General features: G+C 39.4%; 1 protein-coding gene across 1 annotated transcript; it reads left to right on the forward strand.

Moving 5' to 3' along the window:
- Nucleotides 1-976: 976 nt before the first annotated feature.
- On the forward strand, nt 977-8,708 carry LOC103716379 (E3 ubiquitin-protein ligase HAKAI homolog). The gene is made up of 3 exons (XM_008804350.3): nt 977-1,336; nt 4,099-4,157; nt 7,277-8,708. The coding sequence occupies exons 1-3, from the start codon at nt 1,070-1,072 to the stop codon at nt 8,469-8,471; spliced, it is 1,521 nt and encodes a 506-aa protein (XP_008802572.1). The 5' UTR covers nt 977-1,069; the 3' UTR covers nt 8,472-8,708.
- The last annotated feature ends 2,022 nt before the right edge of the window (nt 8,709-10,730 follow it).

Raw genomic sequence — 10,730 nt, forward strand, 5'->3', positions numbered from 1 at the left:
GATGCTAACTTAAAAAAATTACAAAGATTGCAAAAATAATTAAAAACAAGTTTACAGTGTTTTATTCAATTTGTACATGATTAAATATCGAACAAATATTCAAGTAATATTGCCTATTCAATCAAGGCATACCAGATAAGGAAGATAGGATACTTTTCTCCTTTTTTTTTTTTTTTAGGGGTAAAAAGATAGCATACAATATTAAAAAATAATCAAATAACGTCGAATGTAATAAATAATGAGTTTAATAAGTAAAATTGTTTAAGCTCCTTATTGTATTATTAATAATGACCAGTGTTTTATTGAAACCAATAAAAACTATTATTTAAATAGTGGTCAATATATTAATAATAAATATTAATAAGGAATTCATGATTATTTCTGTAATTTCATAAAAATATCAATCGAAAGGAATTAGTTAATTCCCAAATATTATTTTTATTCTCTTCAACCAAAGTATGGTTGATTTACATTACATATTACACAATAACAATAATTAATTTGTTCAACACATGCTCATTCATATAGGATCATATTGCACATATCTAGATTGATGCTCGCGATTATAATATTAAAAAATATACAATATTATCTACAAATTATGAATATAGTTGATGATATATTAAGAATATTTTCACCTATCAATACGCCGCATAATATGTACGATATATTTTATTTCTATTATTAATAAAAAGGGCAATAATACATATTATAATAATAATTCACTAAAAGGGGGCAATGACGCACCTGCAAAAGTACCAAATATAAGCATTTTTATATATAACTCCCTATGAAAGTAAATATGCACAAAAGTACTTATATGCGTGCCTATGATTTGAGCTAGTCCCAGCACGTCGAGTGCCGAGACTAGTTCAAAATAATGATAACTATTTTACACATGACCCCTTATCATGCACATATATTATATATTAGTCTCTAATTAAAGATAATATGAACAAGCACAACTTGGGAAAAATAAACCCCAAAGGCCCAAACGATCCAAAGCTAGAGGGCGAAAAACCAAAAAAGGGAGGAAGAGAGCGAGACGGAGTGAAAGAAGAGCGGGACGATGCTTCAGATCCGGCTGAACAAGGGATCAGCAGGGGACAGCGGCGGGGCGGCGGCGAAGCCCCCTCCTGCGGCGGAGACGGTGACGGTGGCGTGCGCCGAGCACCTCGTCCTCGCCGATCTCCCCGTCGCCAAGAGCATCGGCGCCATCACCTCCTCCGGCTCCACCTCCGTCCGGTCTGTCGGCCGCCGCTCCCGCCGCCACCTCGGCGAGAGGGTTCACTTCTGCGTCCGCTGCGACCTTCCCATCGCCATCTACGGCCGCCTTGTGAGAAACCCTATCTCAACCCTCATTCGATTCTTTAATATATCTTTTGTTTCTTCCAAGATCCGGTCCCTTGAGCGTAAAAAAAGGGAAAAAAGCTTTTTTTGACAAAGATTATTGATCACAAATACTAGTTTTGTTAAAGAATGCATAAAATTATGATCAAGAAACTCTATTTCAGTTTCTTCTACCTTTCTTTTCTTTAATCTGGATCCTTGCTTGCGATGAAAACATGACATGCCAATCTCTTTCTTGATATAATTTCTCAAGTGCACCCCCTTTTTATTGCCTTACATCAACTCCTCGTTCTTTTTAAGTTTATATTCCTTCTCCGGGTGATTTAGTTGACGTCCTTATGATCTCAAACTTGAAAGAACAATGGATAGGGAATGGTGGATGGGTTTACTGAGGAGGACATAAAATTAGTTTGGTGATATAGGACATAAAATTAGTTGACGTCCTTATTCAAGCTTTGGCATTGCTTTGAGATGGATAGAGGTTAGGTTGCTCAAGAGGAATATCAACTATTCACCTCAAAAAGACTCTAATTTCTTTGCAAAATTAGAGTAACAATTATAGTGGGTGAACTTGCTAAGCAATATTTTTCACTATAGGGCAAACTTGGCATCCTATGATTAAAATATTCCTTAGTACTACCAGGCATTACTTAATATAGCCAAAGTTCCAAACCATAGTATTCCATGCTTTCTTATTGAAGATAAAATGTGGAGTTTTTGGTTAAAGAAAAGCCCTATGATTCAAATTAGTCCATTGGAAGTGTATATAATATTGATGGGAGCAAAGATGGGGGCCTCTTGGTAGGTTGACATGAGCGAAGTAGGGTGCTGTGTAGGACTTCAAAATCCTATAAAATGAAAAAAAAGAATCTGTTGTGGATCAATGGCTCTTCCATCGTGCACTTGTTTAATTATTCAGTCACTATTAAGATGTACTTCTCCAATAACACTCATTGAAATCTTAGAAATAAAGATAAACTCATGATCTTTATGTTTGAGATCCCCTTGGGTGCAACATACATAAAATGATCTTTATGTTTGTCAACATTGTGTCCATACATAAGGCATTAAACTCATTCAGCAATTCTCATCCTAGAAAAGGGGATATAAATGACAGAACTTTTATGTTTAAACATCACTTTTAACAAGTCAAATTGAATTTTTCTCATTTGAGTGTTTCACTGTAAAAAGATGCCCCTCTGTATTTGAGGATTCAAGGCTTCCACATGATATAAATATCCATTATGTGTCCCTTTTTTTGTATATAATTGAAAATTGAAGCTGGAGATGGTTGAACTTTCTAAATGTCTACATCCCAAACAAAATCAAGTTTGGAAGCCTTAACAATTTATATATGGTGGAAGGGGATACCTGCTTCTCATGGATTAGCATGGAAGTGTTTAAAGTGCTCTCTTCTTATGGTTCACTTTGTTGGAAGTAAGCTGGCAGTAGTGGTTCATAGAACAAGGAGCATCATAATAATGACATAAATACTATTATCATTGCTCCCTTTTTGTTAATTTATCTAGGACCATGTTAAGCAATTCGTTTGTCAATTCTAATTAGGCTTCTACATTGAATATAAGCTATATCATGGTTTAATTAATTTATTATCAACATGATGAGCTCTCTTGTTATCCTTGGAGGCATTTGGTGAATGACGTAATGCAATTTGTCCATACTTACAACTAAGATTTGCCGAATCGGTATTAAAGGTCGTATTGGTGAGCGACCAATTCACTATGGTATGGGTCTGTACCATGTTGTTAAGGGGTTTACTGAAGTTAGGGAGAGGGAGGGGGAGAGGGAGAAAGGGAGAGGGAGAGGGAAAGAGAGGGAGGAAGGAAGGGGGAGGGCCAACAAAAATTGTAACCCTAACACTAGTGAAGCGAGAGAGAGAGAGAGAGGGGGAGAGAGAGAGAGAGAGAGAGAGAGAGAGAAGGGGGGATGCTTATTGGTGAAGCTAAGAGGAGGGAGCGAGCAACATCGACTGATGGAGGGTTTATAAACGAATCGAGCTTCTCTCGAATGATTGCGAGTTGGAGGATGGGGGTTTATAATCAAACCGGTGGGAATTGAGAGGTGGGCCGGCGTTGGAAAAGGGGTTTTATAACTGTACTGCCTGATTGGCTGAACCATTTTGACTTTGGCATTGATTCGGTTAGGTACGAGCCAAGCTGCCCGGTTCGAGTCGGTTCAGCAATCGTCATTTTTAGCTATGAATTTATCAAGTCTAGGATGACGCCCTGGGCTTGCAAATATTCTTCTAAATTCTAGTTAAATTAAGACAGTATAGCTTATGGATTGCTGGCAAACAACATAACCATCCATAGTTGTAGTTGAATTAAAAAATATTTGTTCTTACTTGTCAGCTACCTTTGAGTAACTGGTCAAATGCCCATAGAAGGGTCACAACTCGAGCGTTGGGTTGCCGTGATGGCTAGCCCAAACTTAACTGAATCTCTATTACTCTCGACCCTAACCCAATCTGACCCAACCTTTGGATTGAGATTTATCCAACCCAACACCATATCAAGCTAAGATCAGGTTGGGCTGGGTCTGACCTAGTCAGGTTAGTTGTGTTAGGCCAGGTCCTTTCTTTCTTGTTCTGTATTACATGTAAATGGTCTTCTTGATTGGAATTCTAAATACTGAAGCTGAATTTACATTTTGAAATTCTTTATATGCGTGTGAGCTGCCAGCTTATATTATCCTTTTCCATTTATAACTGTTTTGCTTTTTTCGCAGATACCCTGTGAACATGCTTTCTGTTTGACATGTGCAAGGAATGATGCTAGCTGCTATCTGTAAGCTTTCTTTGGTCTTTACATGACAATTAACTTAAATCTTTTTTTCCAAATCTGCCAAATGATCTGCCCAAATATTGGATTAGTTTGTTACATTATGCTTTGTGATCAGGACTCTTAAGACTTAATCTTCTCTCTCTCATATGCATATCTTGAAAAATGTTATTACAATTTCTTGCAAACCCTAATCGAGGGTGGTTAACAATTCTTAATAATTTAAATACATTTCATATGCACTCATATGTGGAAAATGTTCTACTTTGAGTTTGCTTCTTAGTGTTGGATAGTTGTTACTTGAATAACTTGAGTTTGCCTTTCATATGCCAGAAAGTTTTTTGGAAAGGAAAAATTGCTCGTCGTCTTTTAGTGTTAGACCAAATCTGATTGGAAGATTTATTTATTACTTGAGAAAAGAATTGGTGGAGTCTGGTGATATCCTAATATTTAGAACTTTGTTTTCACTAGATGTAAAAGTAATATATGGCAGGCAAAAGTGCCAGACATAACAAGTGCACCGTGAAGAAGTTAAATTGTGGTGAAATCCACATTACCATGGCACAAGTGGGTTGGATTTGGACTTGGCAGATCCCTTTTTTTTTTTCAAGCCGATCAAAAGATCAGCTCAAGTATTGAAAGTTCTAGCCTAATTCTGGCCCAGTATTACTTGAACATGGAGAAAATAGGGATTTTTGCTACGTCCCTAAGTGGACATGACATTGACACACGCGTATGGGCTACACTAGTGGCATGGTTCTTTGTTTTGAAGGAGAGAGAGCAAAGTGAGAGAGAAGGTCTGTACCTGTATTCTCTATGATTGAGGCTTCTGCATGGATCTGTTCTCAATTCCCTTCTTGGGTTGGAAGGGCTGCAAATGGCGACTAATTGCTCCTCTCTAGTGAGCTAGGTTTCATGGGAGATTAGGGATTAAAGAAAAAACAAAGAGAAAATAAGAGAGGGCAGTGGGTTTGGAGAGAGAGACCATTGTGCGATCGGATGGTTGAAGCAAAACAAAGACACCCCATCTCTTCTTCCATGATGGGGGTCGTATCAAGTCACATAGTGGGCTAAATGAAGTTACAGCCTGAAGCATGGGTGATTGACCTGCATGTCGAAGCAAAACAAAGACACCTCAACTCTTCTCTCCACAATGGGGTCCATATCAAGTCACATAGTGGGCTAAATGAAGTTACAGCCCAAAGCATGGGTGATTGGCTTGCATGAAATTAAAGTTCAAAATTGATAATTTATCTACAAGATAGTTACTTTCAAGCCCTAAATTTAGAAGCCACTATGCATAAATTTAGAAGCCCTGAATCCTCAATTTGGCCAGGAAACAAAGCACTGCACAAATTTCCGGAACATTTGAAGCAAGGAAGTGCTTAGGAAGTGGGTGTATATTCGAGATTCTGGAGAGTCTCCTATTCAACTACATTACCATAGGCAGAAATTTCCTCGGGTCTAGTTACTCCTAACAGATATGCTTTATTTCATGAACAGCTTCTATAAAATGTCTATGCCATCGACATTGAAAATACATGAGAATGAAAGTGCATTCAAACTCCTTTGTTTCAGATGCAGTTGATGTATCATCCCTTGGTAAGCTGATCGGTAAGCTCCCTTTTGTCATAAGTGTTGCAGCATGTGCAATACACATGGTGGTAAAAAACAAAGTGTCAAAGAACAAAACAAGTAGTATTGACGAATGTTACCCCAGTTTTATTGTTACATGGCAATGTTGATCACTCTAATATTACTATTTGAAGAGTGTATGAGTGCTGGGAAAAAAGGATTTAGTAAACTCTATAAATGAACATAACCAAATTTCTTTTGGTGATGATGGTTTGAGTGAGGAGTTTGAGTTAATATAGAGATAGATGCAGTTGGGACACATTCAAATTTTATTGTTACCGGAATTGTTTGTAAAAGGGTCTCTGGGCGGTGAGCATCCACAATTTTGGTGTTTATTTTATTGACAATTAGTGATGGTTATAGTAGTGGTAAATGTGTTGCTAGACTGTATTGTTTTCCTATATGAGATTCCTGAGATTCTGATTATTGGTTAAAGTTGAACTTATTTTTGGGAATTTGCAGTTTCAGTTCCGTTTTCAGAGAATGTATTGAGTATTCTATCTTAGCCTAAATACAAAGAATTCCCGGCATTAGTTGGTGTCTAAACTCTCAGCTAGTTTATGGGAATTATGGGTGCTCCCCTACCTGCCAAATCACGTCCTTACATTCATGGCAGGACTCTCCTCTTTTCTATAGTTGCCTTGACCTTCGGCATCAATTCAGAGAAGTGATTCTACAGTATTTTCAACATTTGAGGATCATGCTTTGATTGATGAAAGTCAAACCCAGATATTAAGTCATATGTTGCTGTTTAATTAGAAGATAATTCTTCTCCATTTTTCTTCAGAAGTTTCTTACTGTTATTTGTAAAATAATTTTCAGCACATACATGTCCGCCCTTTGGAATTTTGTTTCTAAGCAAAAAAGCAAAAATGGTCAGGTTGCAGAATCTTTTGGCTAGCAATTTTAAATGTAGCCTCATTTTCCAAGTAAAATTGCAATTTAATTGCTCTCTGTTATACTGATTTTTTGGATCCTTAATGGTTGAAGCTTTTCACCATGACTATAATCTGGTTTTGACATCATTCTAGTCATTAGATATTGTGCATTATCCCACCTCCTATGAAATATCAACAATCAATCCATATGTATGGGGTGTAAAGAGATGTGGAGTGTGGACCATTGTATGTGGTTATGGCCTCTGTAACTCAAGATCAGTTCTGACATTATTCCTAACCTTGTCATTACTTACAGCATTTGAATAACCCATTGGTTAGCAGCATTTCATATAATTGCAAGGTAGGTGATGGATGACAAATTTCTTTATTACAGCTCTATTGCTCCCTATGCCATGTAATTTTCCTGATCTGTTTAAGTCTCTATATTAGCAACTGCTAATAGAGAATTATTATATCCAAAAAACAGAGTTAATGGAGAAGCGCTTTTTATAAATAGTTACAACATTTCCTAAGTTGTAGGTCCTGGTATGCTGCTATTGGTTATGACTGATTTTCCTGAATGTTCTTTTTTCTCCATTCTAATTTTTGCAGTTGCGAAGAGCGTATTCAGAAGATTCAAACTATAAAGATGATGGAGGGCATCTTCATATGTGCAGCTCCTCACTGTCTGAAGTCCTTTCTGAAGCAACCAGAATTCGATTCACATATCCATGATTCCCATGCTGACCTTCTCCAACCAAATGCAGAGAGGGAAGGTGGGAATGGAGCAGATGCAAGAACTTCTTCGACGGACCTGCATAAGCAATCTATGCTGCAAGAGCTATCCACTGCTCGTGCTCCACCAAGGTCCGGCTTCTCACCCAGTTCGAATTCTCAGCTCCAGGATCGTGAAGAAAGAACTCGTCGACACCAGTCCAGAGATCAACCAATGCTGAAGCCACCACTACAGCCAAAGCCGCCATTGTTTCACAGCCGCCAACAGCACCAACCAGGTGATCCACAGCCAGACAACAACCCGCCTCAAGGCTCTGACAGGCCCCAGAACTGGATTCATCAACCCCAAAGCTTTGATAACCAGAGTGGTCCTTATCAGCGACGAGACTCCGACCAATTGCCTCCAGACAAACTAGCAGGGGTTCCCATGGAATTTTCATTCTCCAATTACTCACCTCTGCAATTGCAACAACCCCCTCAACCACCAAACTATCCAATACCTGGGAGCACCAACCAGGCCTCAATGCCACCACCATCATTTAACTACCCTTTCCCTGCTGATGGATCTCAGCAGTTCTACAGTGCTCCTTTTGAAATGCCACGACCAGAAATGATGCCAGTGAGTGGGTCAGAACAAGGGTCAGTTTTGGGATTTCCTCCAGTTCCAGCAGGTTTAGCAAGTTTTGCAGGCAGTTTTCCTCGTCCATGGGGCATGGGGCTTGTTGGCATGCCTTCATTAATGGTGGGTCAAGGAGTACCTGAAGGTTACATGAATGCAACAGATAACCAGGGGAGGATTTCAGAAGGTTTCCCGCCGAATCATCCTCAATTTGGTAAGGAATCAGAACTCCAGGGTGCTTCAGCTGCTCATAATGATGGCAAGGGTGTGTTGGCGGCACAACCGCCACCTCTGCAATTGCCATTGCCACCTCCACCGCCACCTCCACTGCTGCTGCCTATTTCAAATCAGCTGAGTGCAGGAAATTTCTCCAGTTTTGCCAATGTAAATCAAGAGGGCCGCAACTATGGGTGGCAGAATGACAGCCGTGGGTTTGGAAATGGTCCAGAGTAGTCTCGGTTGAACGTTGCTTTCATAGTATTGCCATGTGCTGCATTTTTGTGAACGTTATTGCTATTTTGCTCATATTCTGTAGATCGTTATGCAGTTATAAGTGCTTCTTCTGAATGGTTCTTTGTTCATTTGAAGGTCCTCCTATGTAATTCTTCTGATTGGCTCTTACCTTGTTTCAGCCATATCGGATGCTTTGAACATTATTAAACAAAAAAAGAGAGAAACTTTGCTGTTTTAGTCGTTGCTCTGATTGATATTCTTTAGCAGTGAAAAGTACTTTGGTCATGCTCGAGAGTGGCTGGAACTATTCTTCTAGATGTTGATGTTTTAGTTGACTGTCTAATTCAGAAATCAGGCAAATCTCTGAAAGTTGTTTATTTTTGACTTGAAAAGGAGATTTAAGCTTATCATGTCATTGCATTTATAGGGTTTTGGATTCAAATGTTTGAAGTGATCATTTTTACAGGAAAATTTTTGAAGTAGCCTATGCAAGCTCCCAATGATGGGAATCTACTTCGTTTCTATATGTACAACTCAATATGGAGACGTGCAGGCGAAGGCCATCTACACTTAGCTATGCGTCTTGCCCACCTTAATTCGTGGGTCTCGTGTGTGCTATGAGATGCATGGTTCGCATGAATTGAGGACATCATGGTAGTTGATCTAGTCACTGGTGAATTAGGCAAGAAAGCCGTGTATTTCAGACCCAGAGCTTTTAGGGCTCGTTTGGTTCGCAGAAAAAGAAGGGGGGAAAGTGTGGTCAACGGAAAAGTAATGAGATGCCTCTTGTTTGGTTGGAGTTTTCAAAGGAGAAAGATGGGAAAGTTGTATTTTCATGAGAATATGATTCCCATGAAAGTCTTTCCCATGAGAAACATGGAAAATTTACTTTCCCATGAGGCGGAAATCACTCCATTTTTATTTTTTTTCAAAAAGGTTCTTCAACATTAAAGAAGCATTAAAGAGGCATTAAAGATCTAATTTTTATTAAGGGCATAATAGGAATTATACATAACTTTTCCAGGAAAGTGGATGGCCAACCAAACATAAGCACTTTGGAAATTTGTCACTTTCTCATGGTCAACCAAACATGCCAAAAGTACTTTCCTAAGCATTCTCCTCCTAGAAATTTGTTTTTCAGGAATCATATTCCTAGAAGGAAAAAATGCTTCCCGCGAACCAAACGAGCCCTTAAATCTTTTTCTCATCACCGTCTTACGAAAGCTTAAATACTTCATCATGGGCTCCGGTGTGCTAGGGACCTACATCTAGGCTTCAATCTTTTCGGATTTGATCCACTCGGCTCCATTAACTGCTCGGAGAACGCACTAGGTTTTGTTGTGTTCTCGGAGCTCCCTTTTGGCGGTGATCCGAAGAATTTGAAATAGCCTCTTCCCGTCGGCCGCTGCTTCTTTTATCAGAAGTGCAGACCCGCCTCGAGTGAAGTTGCGGTCGCGAATAAGGGCTAGGGTTAGGGTTCTGATCGAGAGATGAGGGTTAATAAGCAGAAGCGGCACCACAAAGTGGTGCGGTTTTTCTCGGCCTGCTTCAGTTTCCGAGAGCCCCTCAAGGTCCTCTGCGATGGCACCTTCGTCCGCCGCCGCCACCTCCACTGCCTCATCCCCGCCGAAGACGCCCTCTCCCGCCAAGAGGTTTATTGGGATTAGAAATTAAAATAAGGATTTATTTAAAATTGACAGCCAAAGAGGTATCTCGTCATGATTCAATCTTGGGGCAAGTGGCCAGGTGTATGTCCCTGAATTTATATCTCACTGGTTCACAAGATAACTTGGTTGTCATATGAGTTGTCAACCCAATACAGGCTGACCTAATCTGGCTCAAGCTTCAAATTAATTTGAGTTGCTAGAGTGCTTCTAGAGTAATTTTAGTGCCAAATTGAGTTCATTAGCATATTCTTTGGATATTGATTTGACATTTAGAAAAACATGTCAATGTTCATGTTAACACTGAAAGAAGAGGATGAAATAGGAGATTGAGGAGAATAAAAAGATAGAAGAAGGAAGGTTCATCTATAACATGTGGATGCACCTAGGTCAGCCTAGGTATGCGATGATACCGATGGTATCCTGGGAGCCCCCACCTCCTTATTTTATCAGGGTAAATTTCGACGGCAGCATATCGGATGGCAATAACAGAGGTGGCATGGGTTTTATGATCAGAGACAAAAACTCCAGATTGATTATGGCCGGAGGTTGGCGTACATTCGATGAATCCATTCTTGTGGCAGAGCTGCACGCG

The sequence above is a fragment of the Phoenix dactylifera genome, chromosome 17 (genome assembly GCF_009389715.1).
Source record: "Phoenix dactylifera cultivar Barhee BC4 chromosome 17, palm_55x_up_171113_PBpolish2nd_filt_p, whole genome shotgun sequence".
NCBI classification, from domain to species: Eukaryota; Viridiplantae; Streptophyta; class Magnoliopsida; order Arecales; family Arecaceae; genus Phoenix; species Phoenix dactylifera.